Source organism: Chaetodon auriga, chromosome 16 (genome assembly GCF_051107435.1).
Source record: "Chaetodon auriga isolate fChaAug3 chromosome 16, fChaAug3.hap1, whole genome shotgun sequence".
NCBI lineage: Eukaryota > Metazoa > Chordata > Actinopteri > Chaetodontiformes > Chaetodontidae > Chaetodon > Chaetodon auriga.
The window spans coordinates 23,735,904-23,754,657 of record NC_135089.1 but is presented as its reverse complement, the minus strand read 5'-3'; the positions used below and the strand labels follow the sequence as shown (position 1 = coordinate 23,754,657).

Here is an 18,754-nt window from a genome sequence, read left to right as displayed (position 1 = left end):
TACATACAGTACAATGTACTGTACACTACACATACCATTGCATGGCAACATAATATATAATACAAGTAGGACAGGTCCAGTTATGTAGACCAAGGTACGTGTACTGACAGGTAGACTGACAGCCCATCACTTTTCTGCGCTGTCAAATGTACTGTTTTATTTAACCTAGGGGAAATAATTGTGGGTAAATTATTAACAAAACTTCTGTCTGTGTCTTGCTTTCTCTTACACCTGTTTGTCATCACCCCATGTACCCCTTCTTCCTCTTTGTTTCAATCATAAACCAATAAATCTGGATGGAATCTGGTGATCAAACAGGACGAGAAAATTACCAAGAAGGAGATTCTGGCTAACTGGAACATGTTTGTGGGCAGCCAGGCGACCAATTACGGGGAAGATTTAACAAAGAGACATGATGAACTTTGATAGCTGTCGGAACCTAATTTGGGTTTATATTTCACCGCCATGGAGAATTTGGTTACAGCTATTTTGGGTTTGGGCTTGATCTCCGTAAAGTCATTGAAGTAACATTTTCACTGTTTTGGACCTCGTACATGCATATACACACCTTCACATCCACATCCATACGTACGTACTTATGTACTAATCCATTGAAATTCAGCATGCACTCACATACTGTGTATGTGAATACAGATAATGATGATGATCCTACACAGAAGGGGTGACATGATGACCGATGGGTTGTGTTACTTTTGACTTTTTGGTGTTTGACTGTTGAATAAAGTCTTGTTTTTTCTACAAGTTTTTATTTTGTACTAACTGCTCTTACATTTGGTATATGAGTGTAATTTTTATAATAATCATCAATACAGCAGTGTAGGTCTCCACTTGTAAAGGTGGTGTTTTACTGGTTTCTGGCATACTTCTGACTTGTAAGTTCCTGTCCACAATAAAACATTACATGGGTAATTTTTTCAACCCTCAAACTTTATGCTATTTGACATCAAAAACAAAACAAAGAAAAACAATGACACGAAATTATTTACTTGTAGTATAGCATTAATAACCACTTTATTAACCATTTATTACACTGACAAGATGTGTTGAATTAAACATTAAGTTTATTGTGAGTTATTTTAGTTTCTGTCTTCATTGCTCAATATGCATGGGTATCCGATTGAGCATAGGTCTCATTTATAGTTCAACTAAAACATGAAGACAACATGGAAGGAACTTCTAACTTTAGACACAAAATGCCCACATGTAGACCCCTTTTCACACAAATTTTCATGGCCCTCAGAATGACTCCAAATCATTATCTCAAAATTTGTTGTAACTTGTTGTAATTTGTTGTATTGCAACCTTGACTCGCCATACTTATGTACACAGATTATGATAGTGATGGTGGAGTCCTTGTGATTTGGCACACCATCAATCAACACTGTATTTTTAACAGGGCATACGGAAACAAATCTGTTTATATACTTTTGAGAACTTACATCTGTTTGTACCATTCAATCATTTGGATCTGTTGTACATCAAATTTCAAGGCTCTTGGAGTTATATTTCTCATCTAAGATGTTTTTAGGGTGCAAAAATGACTAAATTCCCAGGGGCAAAAAAAACATGCAGTTTTCAAAATTATATTAATTAGAATTTAATATGTGCTGCTGATGTGAACATCAGCAATGTGATGTGAAGTCATGATGGCAGTTTTTAAAGCAGGCTTGTTCAATGGGATTTTCTGAGGGTTAGGGTCCTTTATCAAAATACTCCTCTGGAGAGTAATCTGAGGAGAAACACTGGATCCAAAAGCATCTTAAAAGTATAAATAATAATATATATTTTTAAAAAAGTGTCTCTCTTATTATGGCTGAATCAAAGCAGGCCCCACCTGAAGTGTGTCTTATGACGGTGGCAGGATGCATGAAACATGCATGCAGTACTGTATGTATTTTTGCCAAATCTGAAAACTAGATTTTATACATACAATGGCAATAAAACCAGCGTGCTTGTTAGTTCTTTCAGAAACATTAATACTAGCAAAAATACATCATTCCTTAACTGACAGCACACTGAAATGCTTTCACTGTCATCACAATCAACAACTCAGTGATTGATGACAGTGACATGTAGACAGCAAGTTGTTATATATACAGTCATGGAAAAAATTATTAGACCACCCTAGTTTTCTTCAATTTCTTGTTTATTTTAATGCCTGGTACAACTAAAGGTAAATTTGTTTGGACAAATGTAATGATAACAACAAAAATAGCTCATAAGAGTTTAATTTAAGAGCCGATATCTAGCCATTTTCCATGGTTTTCTTGATAATAACCAAAATCACTTACATCAATAGTTATGGCATTGTACTGCCAAAAACAGTGCTTTTAGGCACTCCATGTTTTCTTTTCTGTTAGTCACATGATTCACACAGGAGTTAGTACTTGATTGCATAACCATTGTTTTTGATGAGTGCAGCTGTGCGTCTTAGCATGCTCTCCACCAGCTTCTGACATTGTTCTGCTGTTGCAGTAGTCCATTCCTGCGTAGAAAACGCTGTAAAATCTGAAAAAAAGGCGTTTTTTACGCCGTGATGAAGTTGAAACGTGACTGAATGTGGCGTATTTCTGGCAGGAGCGGCTTGCCATAGGTGCCTGGGTGCTTGACGCGATGTCACTTTCAAGGCCGTGCTCTCGCGAGTAATTAACGTCGGACTCCGCTGTGAAGCTGGAGACATGCGGCGGTGGTGTATTTGCGACCAAAATAAATGAATGAATGAATGAATGAATAAATAAATAATTAAAAATAAAAGAAAAGAAATTTGAAGGAGCAGCGGCTAGGATTTAGGAATGGCGGCCCGCCACTCCTAAATGAATGTAGAGGAAACACTGGTATACATACATACATACATACATATATCCCTTCATGTCCTCTGCTCTGTATGTCAGGATGGTCTTTTGACACTGTCTGAGCTGCTTGACAAGATGGACTACATCAAGACCAGCACCATCACTGACTATGGAGGCATGAGGGTGTACAGCCATGATGAACTGTGAAAAAAAAAAAAAAAAAAAAAAATTACCACAGAAGAGGAAGAATTATGTTTTTAATGTGTCTTTAATGTATTTTTAATGGGACATCCTCACAGTCTTGTGAGGACTTCCAAGTTACATTTTCAGAGACGCACCAACTGGAATTTGTCTGAAATGGATACTGAATTTTATCTCTGAAATTATGTATAATAAAAAGAACCAGCCATTGATTTCCGTGTTTATTGATTACGACTTGCAACTCTTTTGATGTAATCCCTAACATCTGTCATCATGTCAAATGTCAAAATAATGTGTGAAGCCTGGCCCTGGCCATCACATATAGCTGTTAAGCAGCCTAAACTACCATTACATGGGTTAAATTAAATGCGTCACAAAAGAGGCTTAAAATCCTGTGAAACTATTCTAGTAGCTCTGAATTTTAATTTAACTTTTCATACATTTTGCAGCACAAGGTAATGAATATGACTATAAGATCAATCCATTCAACGCTATACTTATGTAGAAACATAAAGTCTGCAACCTGACTAGTGGACAGTTTGCAGACACACACACACACACACACACACAGACACAGACACAGACACAGTGAGTAAAGCCATCATCAACTTTTTAAAGATAAAGTGTCATTCAAGAGGGAATTGTATTTCACATGAATGACAAAACATGATAGACTGAAAAAAAAAATACAATTGCCAGTTACCTATGAGAACAAGAAAAATATGCCAGCAAACAACAAAGGCCATCAAAGTAGCTGAAAGATGTGGACATGCTGGGAGAAATAGGTTACAAAAATATATCACCCATTTACACTCCACAGAACTATAGTTAGGATGACCATAAACTGTTTGATGATGCTGTACAGTCTTCAGATTCTACAATGTCACACTTGCATCACTGGACGAGCCTCTTTGGCACGGAGGTCAACCCCGGACGCAGCAAAGCCAGTTCCACCCTGTCAGCACACGACAGACCATCAGAATCCCTTTAACGCTATGTGACAAGTTTGCAACTGAGTACAAATACAGTATGGAGAAATTTATGAGTCTAAAAACATTGGTGAATCTTGTTCCTGCATTAGCATGTTAATGAGAGAAAAAAACGGCAGTTAACGAGAGAGAAACAAATAACCCCTAAATGCTGCTCGACATGGACTTTCAGACAGCGAGCCACTACTGCTGTCGGGCCACAGCAGCACCCTCTATCGCAGGGATATTCAACTAAAATTTAAAGAGGTCCAGTTAGAGAAAATTTGTTGAAGCAAAGGTCTGGAAGATCATAATGTCTAACTATTTAGTGTGATATATATTTAAGTAGCCTAGTAGTTGTATCAACATCTGCATGTAATCAATATGACTGTCAAATCAAATGATTTCAGTAGGATTCAAAAACTTTTTGACACTATTTATCATCAGGTAACATAGAACTGAACATATACAGTTGTGTTCAAAATAACAGCAGCCCAGCATCACTAACCAGATCAATCCCTGTTTTTGGTGGCAATGATATTTCTACATGGCAAATAATCTACTAGTAGGTGTAGTAGAGTAATCGAAAACCAACAGACCCAACAGTCGTGACATGTATGCTGCTGATTCTGTGTAATTGAATCATGAATTGAAAGGGGTGTGTTCAAAATAATAGCAGTGGGGAGTTCAATGAGTGAGGTCATTCATTCTGTAAAAAAAAAAAAAACAGGTGTCACAGAGGTCGCTCTTATTTAAGGACAAAGGCAGCAAATGTTGCACATGCTGGTTATACTGCATTTATCTCTGAAAATCGGAGACATTGTTCAGAAGAAAACATATGAAGTGCAGAAAATGAGAGGCTGCTCAGCTAAAATAATCTCAAATGCTTTAAAATGGCAGCCAAAACCAGAAAGACATGGAAGAAAATGGAAAACTGCCATTTGAATGGATCGAAGAATAGTCAAAATCACAAAGACTCAGCCAATGATCAGCTCCAGGATGATCACAGAAGGTTTAAAGTTACCTGTGAGTACTGTAGCAATTAGAAGACGCCTACGTGAAGCCAAGCTATCGGCAAGAAGCCCCCCGCAAAGTCCCATTGTTGAAAAAATTACGTGCTGAAGAGGTCACAATTTTTTCAAAGAATACATTGACTGGCCTAAAGAGAAAAGGGGCAACATTTTGTGGACTGATGAAAGCAAGATTGTTCTTTTTGGGTCTAGGGGCCGCAGACAGTTTGTCAGATGACCCCCAAACACTGAATTCAAGCCACAGTACACTGTGAAGACAGTGAAGCGTGGTGGCACAAACATGATATGGGGATATTTCTCATACTTTGGTGCCAGGGATCATGGATCAGTTTGAATACATCAAAATACTTGAAGAGTGAAAAATGCAGACAGTGCTATTTTTTTTGAACAGCCTAATATTCCTTTCTCTTTGCTTTCTGTAAAGTAAAAACACTTTTGATAAATCTTTCTTCATGTTTTGATTTGGAATAGAATGTGCAGTGTTCCCAATGCGTTCGCGTGTATGGAAATAAAAGCTAGTATAAGGATTTTGTGCTTTACTCACTTTTTTAAAACACACTGCTATTATTTTGAACACAACTGTATGTATGACTGCAGATATGTATAATGTTCTCTCATTAACTAAATAAAAGTAGGGCTGCATTTCAAAATAAGAGAAAAAAAAATAAAATGAGAATATTGTGCATGTTTAAAGAAAACGCTTAACTTCAGAAAAATAAAATAAAGGGAGCAGTGAATGTGTGGCTCAGGATCCTAGTGGATTAAGTGGACATCTTAAATCATATTGGGCTTGGAGACCACTTATTTTCTGTGATCTCATTCAGATTTGAGTGGGTATGTTTGTTCAAAACCTTTATATTATGTCTCATAATGGCATTTCACATTGGTACTTTTAAGTGCCACGGTTTCTGAACGTATGAGACACACTGGTTTAGTGCTCCCAGTGGGAAGTGTCAACAGAAATGAGTCTATCCATTCCAGATTAAATGCTTTTTCACTGTCCACTTTTATTTCTTTGGAGAACGCCATTTGTTCCTTATTTTTCTTTCCCTTTCTCCATCTCACTCCTGCCTTTCTCAACTTTCTCCTGTGCAGTCATTAGTATATCTCCCTTTGTTTTTTCTACCTGTATCGTTATCTTTCTTTTTCTTGTGTGTAACTTACCTCTAACTCTCTCATCTGTCTGCACTGAGTCGCAATGTTTACCACTTGGAATGCACAGACTTGACTGGCTGAATAGTATCACATTGGATGGTTTATTCGCATGCAACTGGTCTGTGCGTTTCCTCATCCGCTAAACCGCTAAAGACTACAAAAGTGCCCCCGCCAGGTTTTAAATCATAACCTTCTGTTTTGGCTGTGGGTCTGGGACTGTATGGGACGGCTACTAGGTCCGGCCTCAGACCGCCTGTTGGTGACCTATGCTCTATCTCCTTGGATAGAGGGTGCTGCCACCTCTCCATGGTGTCAACATTGCTAACAGCAACCGCTTGCTGTCTGAAAGCACCTTAAGTCGGTCTTCTTAGCTGGGAGACTATTAAATGTTAAAGAATTTTTGGAATCCATGAAACAATTCAAAATCATAGACTTCTTTAACTTCCCCCCACCTCTACATAGAAAAACAAGCCTACCCTCTGCAGTGGTATGATGTCTTTGTCGGACAGTTTGTCTCCAGACACAGGATCAATCATGTCCTTCTTGATCAACTTCTCCACACACTCCTGAGTTACCACAACACCCCTGAACACAGGACAGTGTGTGTCAGTTATGCCCTCAGTCCTAACAGAGAACATGTAGCATCTGAATGCCTCAATGGAGGTAGACATGTTGCTACTCACGAGGGTCGCAGAACAGCACAGGGAACACTGTTGCCCAGGACATCTCTGGTTACTGCACATACATACCTGTCCTGAAGAGAGAGGACAGGATTATATCAATAGTGCAGGGAACAAGATTTGAGCGTGTTGTCGTCAATGACACAATCACATTTCTATTAATGCATTGAAATGTGTGACAAGAGAACCTAAAAGATAAGAAAATGGCATCACTTGTAGTGTGTGATGGAATGGTCTGACAAACAAAATGAACTGTTGCAGAGAAAAGCAGTAGATGCTGACAGCTGGCTTCTTCAGCTGGTGGTGACACACGGTGAGCAGGTTGCACAGTCAGTTCCAATTGCTCTGCTCAGTGGTGACAAGTTGGCCATCAGATGTAATTGAAATGTTTGTGTACACTGGTGCACTGCTCAGTAATGTTATTGCTTGCTTGTCTGCTATATCTGCTATCTGATCAAACAGTGCTGCTGGCCTGGGCCTTGCATAGCTTTCCGTCAAATGGTTCCCCCAGATCCTCCTACTTGTCTGCCTCTCCTCTAGACACCTGAAACTAAAACCATCTCATTTGCTTCTGCAGCAGTGTTGATGTTTGTGTGTTGATGTTTGTATGTTTTGCTGTTTAAAATGTTCAACTATTTGACATCTGACTGCCACCACAGAAACACATGGCAAGTTCGGGGGTCCAGCATCACTCACTCAAAATGTGTTTTTGTTGTTGTCCTGGAACACGACATGAACAAAACTTTTGGAATGCCCCATGTCTGAAGCATATCTTCAATTGTACCAGCTATGTGCAAACCCCGGCACTGCTTTGCTTGTAGAACAACTCTCTGGGGAGTTAGAACCCTCCTTATTCACTGTGCAGTTAAACTGTTGCAAGATACTGTGGGGGACACTGCTAGTCCAAATATCTGTGGTGAAGCTGGAGGCCGAAATGTCTTGCAACAGGCTGCTGACGTGCTTTTTCACCAAATCATTCAGCTTTGGTAATACTGTTACTGTGATATGGTGATGGATGGGAATCTCGTACCTCAGCTCCAGTACAGAGATAAAATGACAAACTCTCGGATTACCTGCAAATGACAATGACTGGTCATGAAGAGCCATGTACTGGGTAAGAGTTTCTGTTATGTTTACTGGCCCTGTGTTGTCTCCTGACATTTTCTGGCACTTCTCCAGCATTTGCTGCAAGGTTGGCTGCTACAGTTTCCTGCTTCATGCATTAGCAAACTCCTTCAGCTATACCTTATGTTGGTTCTATAGATGTTTTATCGAACTGCTTGTGTTAAAGGAACTAATTTTCACACTTGACCATTTAGTATAGGAGTCTGCTCTTCTATTGTCATCATTGCTTATCTTAAAATAACTCCAAGCTGCTGATATATCCTCCTCCACCTACCTGGTCTTCTGATGAGGTTAACGTCACATTGCCATTAAGTAGCATCGGGTGTGGTTGAATTGCAGAGTAGTTTTAGAATTACAATTACAAATACATGAGCACAGTATCAGATCTGATACCCAGTACTGGTATTGATATCAGTGCATCCCTATATACAAGAAGTGATGAATTCACCCTGAGATAAATAGTTCATACTTACAATGGCGTTGTGATGTGACATCTCTACTAACTTTCTGGAAAGTTAAGTTGCAATCTTACTAGATGAGCTTCATGAGGTCAGTGGCATAAATCATTAAAGTTGCACAGTATAGAAGGCCTTGCTAAATCTATATTAGCTGTAATGTTTGGTTAAGTTATTTTAACAAGTTAGTACCAATATTTGTTTTTGTGATTTTTTTTTAAACAACTATGCTCACAACTATCAAGCTGTTAACACTGACCACTTTGTGTGATGTGGACTGGAGGTAATAAAGTAAACTGACCTGGCGGGTGAGCAGAGCCACTCGGTCCAGGCTTGAGTCCAGTGGGGTGAAGCGGACTGTGATAAGCTCATTCATCTTGATGGGTCGTCCCGACATGGGACATAACACAGCCTTACTCTGACAGGTGAAAGGGGAGGAGAGAAATGGAGAGTGATTAAAAAATTGATGTGTGTACCTCAGTCTAGCAGTGGAAAGCCATGACTGCACAGCCAAAGATAGGTTTTGATATTTGGATCCTAGGTCAAACTGACTTCAGCCATACAGTGTCAACATTAGATAGAGAGATACACAAAATAAACAGAATATTATGACATCCACATTTAAAGCAAACATGTGACACCGTCATGACCTCCAACCACAAACACAGTCATGGATTTAAGTTTAAAGCCACGCCAGAGACTCCATGGTGCATTCCACATCCTGGAACACAGTTTTTCACTGTGTTTCACCCATGTCTGTGAATGTTCTCTGCCGCTTTTCCTGTGTCAAATTTAAATATAATTAAGTCTGATGTTGAGATCTGATGAGCGTATCCAGTGATGCATTCTCTAAGCAGTGATTTTTTTGGTCACTTTCATGACTTCCTTGTTTGTACAAATATTGAGATGTAGATTCAGCTTAATGTTGCTAAAGGACAGTCTAGGGTTTGAGGGAATTTTTCCTGGTAATCTATCAAGTAATAGTAGAAATACCTTCATTTGAATCAAAGGTTTGGACAGATGGAAGGACAGACAAAAGAATACAAATTACTGGCTTGATTCATCTTTTAAAGTGATGGCCTTTTGTTATTCAAACAGAGCTGAGTTTTACATTGTTTCCCCTTACAGTTGCAGCCACGTGAGGTCACAGTGACTGTGCCCTTTAACCACCACAATCTAATCAGTTCTTCTTGAGTCCATGTGAATGTTTGTGCCAAATTTGAATACATTCTCTCAAAGCATTGCTTAGATATCATCATGAGAATGGGACATACTCCCCCTGGCCATGGCTGTTGCAGGTACAGAGGCATAAAAATACATCACAACAACATTTATTTTATTTTTTTCCAAGAAGAAGCTATTTCCACAGATTAAAACATCTCATCGCTCCACACTGATGTAACCTTCCTCACATTAATCCACAAAACAAACAGAAATGTCATATTTCCATTTTGCGTTCTACATTTCTTTTCACCATTTGTGGCTGTTGGTGGCTTTATAAATCTATTTTGTGGTGACTGCACCATGAGAAGAAACATTGTTTACAGCAGGGATCCCTGACCAAGTGTGTCTAATTTACCTGTCAAGTGTTTAATATTTTCACTTACGTTTTTTACAAATTGTTATTTTTATTAGAGAATTTAGTGTGAACAGACTCCAGAAAAACAGAAAAAACAATAATAATGATATCTAGATACTTCACTTGAATGTGCTGTGAGACCTCCGCCAAGAAGGCAGTAAGTGTGCTATAGAAAACCCACAGTTCAACTACAAATGAATGAGCCCTTATTTTGGAAAAAAAAAAAAAAACCCTTCAGAATCCCAGGAAGCAGTCTGAGACTCAATACAACAGCTGGCCTACAAAAATAAAACCAAATGATGCTTCTTGCCTGTAATAGACAAGCTCAGTGATTCTCTGGACTCTGGAGTTACTGTCAGCTCCTGGGAATGACCAGCCTGGACCGAGCAGCCTGATGGTGAGTCCATGGAGAAGAGAGGATGGAGTTGGAAAATAACCTGATTCTGTAGAATGAATGAATTATGAATTACTGACTTTTTGGCCCATTGCCAGGGGCTGGCAAGCTAATCTACAGTCACTCTCAGGATGGGCTGGGACTCTCCCACTGGTGAGTAATGTTACTCATTTTGAATTTTTGAAAAAGTAATATACTGCAGACTGGATGCACTCCAGTTGACAATCACTGTTTTATAGAGAGATCTGATTTGAAAAAGAAAATGGGCTCTTTCAGTTTCCATTTTTTTTTAAATTGATTGTATTTTGTTTGCTTATAATAGATTAAGCTTGAGACAGTACACTCTCTGCATGTTTCATCTTGTGCTACTGCACCCCTCATGTAAATATGACAGCATTCATTTCTGACTTTCAGGTCCGAGCTAGTACGACTGCCATCAAGACTTTAACGCAAAAGTGATCAGGGTGCTTATTCAGACATGAGACCAACTTGTTAAATTAGCATCAGATTAATGTAAAAGGGAATATAACGGGGATAAACTTTCTGACAGTTGACATCACCAATGTGCTGCAAACATGACAGAAGAATGCTTAGGTACAGTATTTTCCATGAATTGAATTCCCTTTAAAGATGTGTAATTTGCTGAGCAAGAATCAGTACCAACTGCCCTGACCTGACATGGCAGGAGAGGTCACTCACTGGTTTCTTGAGCAGGGTGGGCTTGGCTTCTGGTGTCAGAGAAGGAACCCAGAAACTGGGCAGGCTTTGGCTCGAAGTGGAAGCTGAACCAGTGGAGGATTCTGCTGAGATGCTGTCTGCCTTGCCCTTCTCACCTCCTTTGTTCTGCCCTGAAGGGAAAAAACAGTTGTACTTCAGAGTTTGCACTGACTTGACATTGCAAACACATTTACTTTCACAAATAATTGTTCTGATTATGACTGGAAACATGGGAAATTTAAAGCAATTAATAAATTTGGAAAAGATAAAGATGTGGTTGTATTCTCCGGTACAACTACTTAACATTAGGGGCTTTGCTCAGGGGCACCTCTGTAAGGGACAGCAAGTCTGTAAAGACAGGAGGTCTATCCACAATTTAAATCATCATTACTCACTGAATTTTCAAGCAGTTTGGTTTGTTACAAATGACAGACATTTACATACTCTTACGTTTAAGTAATTAAAACTCATTTTTTAATGACTCAGTTTTTAAACAAACAACAAAATAAAAACAAAAAAACAAAAACACAACAAAAACAACAGTTTTGGGAAGTTGGGATATCTATTTGCTGCATGACACAAGCAACAACACAGCTTATTTTACTCATAATTTACTATATCACAATTCAAGTGGCTCATAAGTTTACATACACTAAGTTGACTGTTTTTAAACAGTTTTTAAACTGCACATAAAGAAATGTCCTCTGGTATGATGAAACAAAAATGTAACTGTTTGGCAATAGTGACCATCACTATGTTTGGAGGTAGAAAGAGAAGGCTTGTAAGCTGAAGAACACCATCCCAACCATGGGGCACATGGGTAGTAGGAGTGCCCGATTCAGGACATCTCACTGTTCGATTTGATTCAGAGTCTTGGGGTCACAAGTCGATTCAAAAAAGATTTGTGATTCAAAACGATTCACAATCTAAAATCAATTCACTTCTTTAATTCAAAACATTCATAGATTTGGTTCTAGATTGCTGTTGTGAGTTTCTTTTCCTATTTCACTGTGGCAGACACTCCTCAATGCCAACCCGGAGTAAGATTTATTTTTCCTTAGTCCACTCAGTCAATAGGAAACCAAGGCAGCCCTGATACAAAAGGTAAAATGAGTATTTAACAGTGTGTGCAAAACATTTAACGTTAATGTGGATTGGCCATCGCAGAGACCAACCTCAATCCAACAGAAAATTTGTGGGCAGAACTGAAAAACATGTGCGAGCAAGGAGGTCTACAAATCTGACTCAGTTACACCAGGTCTGTCAGGAGGAATGAGCCCCAATTCCAGCAACTTATTGTGAGAAGCATGTGGAAGGCTGAGCCAAGTTAAGACCCAAGTTAAAAAATTTGAAGGCAATGCTGCTGTGATCCTACATGACCAAAGACAGGGAAAGTTAACTAGGCACTAACTTTAACTATGGTTGGGTACCAAATCTGCATGCTACTAAGTGCATTCTTCTAGTTAGTTTCTAAGTATACTCTTTTTTTCGTACTGGATTGTAAACCGGCTGCCATCATATACTTTTGGAAATAAATGAAAACTTCATGAGTAAAAAAGATATAGAGTAGAAGAGGTATCATGAGTCCTTTTATGAAGTGATGTGTGTCCACAGACAATAGTTGTGGTCAATGACTTGAATCTGTTGCATTACGTTAAAGACAAAGAAATCTTTTGGGATTCTAGTTAATACTTGTTACACAACTTCCCATGATTGTTTGTGTAAAGCACTAATAAGAGAACATATGATCTATCGTCATGTGAATTTAACATAAATTTTAATGTGAGTACAATGATATAAGTTTATTGAGATTTGTATTGCACATTTGAAGAGTAATATATGGATGTCCCTGCAATTTACAATTATGGGCAAAAAAAAAGAAAATATTCATCTGAAACAAGGTTTGGATTGTGTGCTCTGTATGCATCATTAATGTACTTTTACCAGTCCCATGCCTGTTTAAGTGAACTGCACTACTTGTGGGTCTTTTTAGAGATGGTAACAGACCAGTGCTTTGTCAGAAAGTTAATGCATGCATTGTACTACTACTCACTACTCCACACTAAATGGCAATGTCATTTTGGCCATGACTCTGTAAAAGGTAGAATGTATCTCTCGAAACTTTTATGGTTAAAACAAACTTAAATTAATACAATACTTATAAATGGATTTATTTATTTAATTTAAATCCAATTTTTCAAATTTGGAGCTTTTTGACAAGTCTCTAGAGCGTATCTGAAATTAGTGTTGTTGAGGAAAACTGAGCTTTGGAAAGTGAGTGATTTGTTCTGTGTTTCAGCACAGTAAAGCAGGAGTTACTGTTATCAGGTAGCATTTATGAGCTAGATCATCAGCTGGATTTTATACTTGCTGTTAAACACCAAAACAAAAATGCAAACAACAACAACTCTGTGTTTAACTGCATTAAAATACTATATAGGATCACAGGGACAGAACAGAGGTTTGATTTCTGAGATTCAGAAGAGAAACCAGTCTGTCCTTCTCCTTACCATATATTGGCTGTGATGCACAGTTCATGCATCACAGTGTGGGCAGAGATTTTTTACAGTAACAAGCCGAGGTATTTCTGATGTAGTCGTACTTTCCTCTTTTTCATGTATACTGCTTTTTCAAAATTAGCCAGCTCAGTGTATACTCAATCTCAGTTCAGTGAGACCAAAGGCATGCAGTAATATGATGAGGACAAACGTAACAGACACATACCAGATGTGAATGGGTTGATGGGTTTGGACACAATGCTGTTCTCCCTGGTTTTAAACCTCTCCACCCTCTCTCTTTCCTCCAACTTGGACTCAAGCTGGCTGTTGCTCTTCTGTGCTTGCTTCTGCTTCTCATATGCCTGAAAACACAGCCAAGTACTCAGAATTTTAAGTAATAATAGAGAAATTCTTTTAATTCTTTTATACTCAACAGAAAGAAGCAAAAAAGCATAAACTTTATTTGCACCTTTCATACAATAATTAGAGCTCAAAGTGCTTTACAAGAAAGAAATTGCATGCATTAACTGATTCACATAAAAGACAGAATCAACATAAAAACAGAGATAGAAAGTGAATGTAAAATAAGATGGAGAATAAATCCCACTTAACTAATAATAACTCATAACTGAAATGAAAATAAGTATGAAAATGGAATAAAGAGAATGGATAATGTAAGATGGGAAATAAAACCTACTGAACAGTAGTAATACAAAGCTAAAAAAAAAAACAAAGTACATAGAATGCATAAAATCAACTGAAATACATTTTAAAAGACGCAGAGCAGTGCATAAGAGTGAGGTAAAGTGCAAAAGTTTCAGGCGCATATCAAAAAAGTCAGCTAGTAAAAAGCTTAAGTGAAGTGATACATTTTTAGCTTTCTATTTAGTGAGCTGGCTCCCTGAAACATACAGCATTGTTTCAAAGCTTTGAGTCATGAGGCTGTATCCCTGATGTTCTTTTGGCTGTTGCTGGGAACAGTCAGCTTGAAATAAAGGCATCTCAGCATCTTTTGGATTTATAAATACTTGAGCTGTGTTTCTAAGGTGGAAAAATGAAGTTTTCATCACCTTGTTAAAATGGGACTTGGAGCTTAGATCTGAATCTAGGGTAACACCAAGACTTGTAACCTCTGTTTAATGAGAACAGCAATGGACTAAGGCAGCTCCCATGTGTAACACCAAAACAGATCATGTTTGTTCAGTCTGACTGAATTTCCTTCAGCATATAATTTTCTTTAAGAAAAGAAAGGAGTTAATTTTACTAATATTTTTCAGTATCTTCCTGATAAATGAAGGGTACGCATCATCATCTTACACGTGGTTAGTGCATGAACATCCAGACTGGGTTTCTTTAGTAGGGGTTTTACACCAGTTGTTTTGGAGACATCTAGGAAGATGCACAGATGTCTGTGCAGTGGTGCTGACTACCTGATCAATACAGGAGAATAATATTCTAGATTTCCCACCATTCTCTGTAATAATCTTGTAAAAGTAATCCTTTGCTGCCAGACATATTGCTTTGTTATAAGAAACCATGGCTTCTTTGTATATATTACAATGAACTGTGAGCTTGACAGATTCTCTTAATCTTAATGACACTGTTGTTGTTGAACCATGTGGAGATTTTGTCAGCCGACCTCCTTTTAACCTTAATGGAGCTACAGCATTTTAAGCAGAGGACATGGAATTGTTGAAATTTTCATGTGTGTCATTTAAAGATTAGTCTTAGTCGTGTGACTCCAATGATCTCATAATATTACAGATAATATTGCTTAAGCCTTGCCATGAAGGAATCTCTTATGAACCAAAAACTCTCTTTTAGTGTCTACTTAGATTATGCTGGCATCAAAAACATCTAGTGAAGGTCAGAAATAGGTAATTCTAACACGAAATGGTCGAAAAAAAAAATACAAATGCCAATGGTTAAACTACAATTAACAGTTAAATAACCAAGACCAGAAGGTTTCCATGCTGGTACGTGGCTTCATTTACATGTGTAAATTCAAAGCCGTCCAGATTCACAAGCTCCATACCTTAGGAGTCATTCTTTTTGTTAAATATTCAGGTCATTCGGGATTAATCTGTCATATCTAGTGATACCAAGTGTGATCAGCTCTGAGAATTCCTGCATAAACACTGCTGAATATCTTGGTAGCGGATACAATGCAATGATGAGCACCGATAATTCTGCTTTAAGCTTAAGAGCAAGATATTCAAATTACATAGATTCACCCAGGTCAATGTCATTACACACAAACTGTGTCGAAAAAATGACTGCCATGTCTCCTATCCTGTTTCATCTGACTAATAAAAATCACACTGGAGGACAAGCCTATTTCAAGAGATAATATGGTAACAGTACTGATAAAAGCAAAAAAATAGACATTAAAATTGACATTAAAGATGATTATACTGTCCACCAGTAAACGTGTTTAGCCGGGTCTTAACTAAAAACATCAAGTGAAAATTCTTTTCAATGATCTGATCATTAGCCACAAAGGATTTGGGAGTTTTAGAGTCCTTGATTAGTGATTGTGGTGGAGGTGGGGAGGTAGGATGTTGGGTCCCTCAAGAATGTGATGATCAAGGGGAAGGAGGGCGTTGGATTGCTGACTGGGACAGAGACATCCTTTGAATGCCTTGAGTAATGTGGAGCAAAGGGACAGGTGAGGAGTGAGAGATACATGCTGTCTGCCTGTGTGTGCTGGCCTTCATGCTTATCTGTTTTGGTATGGCAGTCCCAAGAGCATGACGTAGGTTGGCACTGAGCAGTCTATAACCAATGATGTTTGGATGTATGCCATCAGACTTTAAGTGGTCTTTACAGTTCCAAAAGATACTGACACTGTCAATAAACTTTATCCCATGGGTGAATGTCAGCCATGTCTCCAGGAAAGATTTCCTTTCCCTAAGGTTGGAATGGGGCCTGATATTAATACATCTTGTGACTGACAGTCATTCAGTTTCTGACAGTCAAAAGATCCAACATAAATGACCAACTTCCAGTTACTAGAATGTGTGGAGAGAATAACTGACAGGTGGGGATTTCAGAATATTTCTTCTGACTCTTGGCATAAGCAGTGCTTTTGGGGCTATTTCTTTGGTTTTGGTCAGCCTTAATGCTAGCGGTGTGATTAGTTTCCCTGGGTTCAACATAGCAGGGGTTAGTCAGTATTATCACACCTTTCACTGTTAAGAGCCAGTGTGTCATACTTTACAATGAGAGAAGAGTTGATGGAGTCACCACTGGTGTTCTTTTGATTTCTTGCTGGATTTGGATCTGCGGCAGACGACATCAGACCAAGTGCTGGCTGGAGTTGATGCTTTCTGTCTTGCATTGGCGCTGTGCACGCAAGAAGTGGTTTTTGAGCATCAAGAGCTGATCAGGTGGTGTTGGGACACATCCAGGGCAGCATGTCAGCTAAGTCTATGACAGGATGATCCACAGCTGATGTAATCCTTTGTATAAAAGTCTGTCTATTTCCTGCACCTTATGTTGTAGCTGCTATAAAGCCAATGATTTGCTCCTAATCATGTATCTGATGCACCATTTCAGTCTTCTTTTCAAGCTGTGCAGGTCTCTCAGTTAGTCACTCACACCCAAAACAACATATCTTACTATGCTGTCTCCATCCTAATCCCTGGATTCCAGTCGCACACAACAGACAATGACAGCAAAAAAGGCTTGTGCTGTTTGCAAGTCATGCTTACACAATGCTTAAGAAATAATAAAAGTGATTAAAAAGTGTGGTTGCGGTTTTCTGTGTCTGTCATAAACTTAGGTCCCCGTAATACACAAGTATCCAGGATCCACTTTTCAAAACTTTGGCAAAAAAACAAGGATATCAGCAAAACAATGTAAGCAAAGTGTCGAGCAAGCAAAGTGATTGCTGTGCAAGAGAGCAGGAAGTACAGTATAAACAATGCAGTGTGGACAGAGTCTGAAACAGACATGCAGGGCTCACCTTCATTTTTTTGGCAATTTCTGTCTTTTGGTGGAGAATGTATTCAAGAATGGCCTGTTTTTCATACAAGTATCCATCTGGACTGTGGACAGCAACAGAAACAAGACACACAGCATTTATATGGTCATATATTAAGGTTATACAGCATTTAATACAGTATATCCATGTTTGATATATATCTGTGTTGGAGAGAGAAACATACGTCATTACAGGATCCTGACAGGGCTGCAGGGACAGGCAGCAGCAGTCAAAGTCTTTGATCGCATCTTTGCCAAGTCGAATGCTCTGTGTTCCATAACCAGACGCCGCTGAGCAGGAGGAGAGCCACACATGATTACATGGTGTATTGGAAATGCTGCCCAAATTGGCATTCATATATATGTGCACATTCTCTCTTTCTCTCTCTCTCTCTCTCACACACACACACACACACACACACACATTGAGCAGTCGATGGTACGTATATATATGTATATGTATGTATGTATATGTGTGTATATCTCAAAATGGTTATTGCGTGTCTTGTATCTTATTGCATCTGTGTGTGTGTATGCGCACCTGCGAGCGTGTTTATGAGTGACTGGCGTCGCTCTTACTGACTTATTCATTGGCCACAACTGATTTATAACTTCGACACCTACTACTGCAATATGCAACTAGTGAAAGGGAACTACTTAAAATTTGACCCTGTGGGGCGCCGTTAGATGAGTTTCAATAGGACTCAGTTGGTAGAGAGTTGTCTCGCTTCATTCGGTCCTCACCTGTGTCTTTCTTTTTCTCGTGGTATGTGTAGACAGCTCCGGCCGTACAGTTCTTTCCATGGCGAGTCATTGCACTTATGACTTCAATCAGCTAATCTCGTGCTGGAAGGAAAAATAATGTTTTTCATGTGGCTGTGAGCGTTGATGCTAAGATGCTAACATAAGATGCTAACGATAAACACAAACTGATCTCACGTATTCAGAAAATATCACATTACAAAAAGACATAAAAACGATCTGTGGCTTAAATTAAACAACATCTCTACTCATGATCATTACCTGCAATACTTTGAGGGTATACCTGAGTGAGAAACCCTCCACTCCAACAGAACAACAATTTCGTCGTTGCTTTCTTCTTCTTCTTCGTCTTCTTCTTCTTCTTCTTCTCATCATGTTGTTTTATGGCGGTT

At 38.7% G+C, this 18,754-nt stretch overlaps 2 protein-coding genes across 8 annotated transcripts in view; one reads left to right on the top strand and one right to left on the bottom strand.

Annotated features, from left to right (window-relative positions):
- Positions 1 to 3,163, top strand: part of rcn3 (reticulocalbin 3, EF-hand calcium binding domain) — a 14,781-nt gene extending 11,618 nt beyond the window's left edge. For 4 of the 5 annotated variants that reach the window (XM_076752232.1, XM_076752231.1, XM_076752233.1 and 1 more), the window contains one exon: positions 319 to 762. In XM_076752232.1, the coding sequence (XP_076608347.1) occupies positions 319 to 426 (108 nt within the window). In that variant the 3' untranslated portion in view covers positions 427 to 762. Of the gene's footprint in view, positions 1 to 318; positions 763 to 2,912 lie in introns of those variants that run through there. The other variant, XM_076752234.1, reaches the window with a different exon arrangement.
- nosip (nitric oxide synthase interacting protein) lies at positions 3,063 to 18,754 on the bottom strand. Of its 3 annotated transcripts, none has more exons than XM_076752236.1 (10): positions 18,646 to 18,754; positions 18,345 to 18,446; positions 17,786 to 17,891; positions 17,584 to 17,665; positions 13,843 to 13,978; positions 11,101 to 11,249; positions 8,730 to 8,846; positions 6,852 to 6,922; positions 6,645 to 6,753; positions 3,063 to 3,969 (listed from the first exon to the last, which is right to left on the bottom strand). In XM_076752236.1, the coding sequence occupies exons 2-10, from the start codon at positions 18,412 to 18,414 to the stop codon at positions 3,898 to 3,900; spliced, it is 912 nt and encodes a 303-aa protein (XP_076608351.1). In that variant the 5' UTR covers positions 18,415 to 18,446; positions 18,646 to 18,754; the 3' UTR covers positions 3,063 to 3,897. The 3 variants fall into 3 exon arrangements, with proteins under 3 accessions (XP_076608351.1, XP_076608350.1, XP_076608352.1); XM_076752235.1 differs by having other exon boundaries at positions 18,624 to 18,731; XM_076752237.1 differs by having other exon boundaries at positions 18,345 to 18,435; positions 18,624 to 18,698.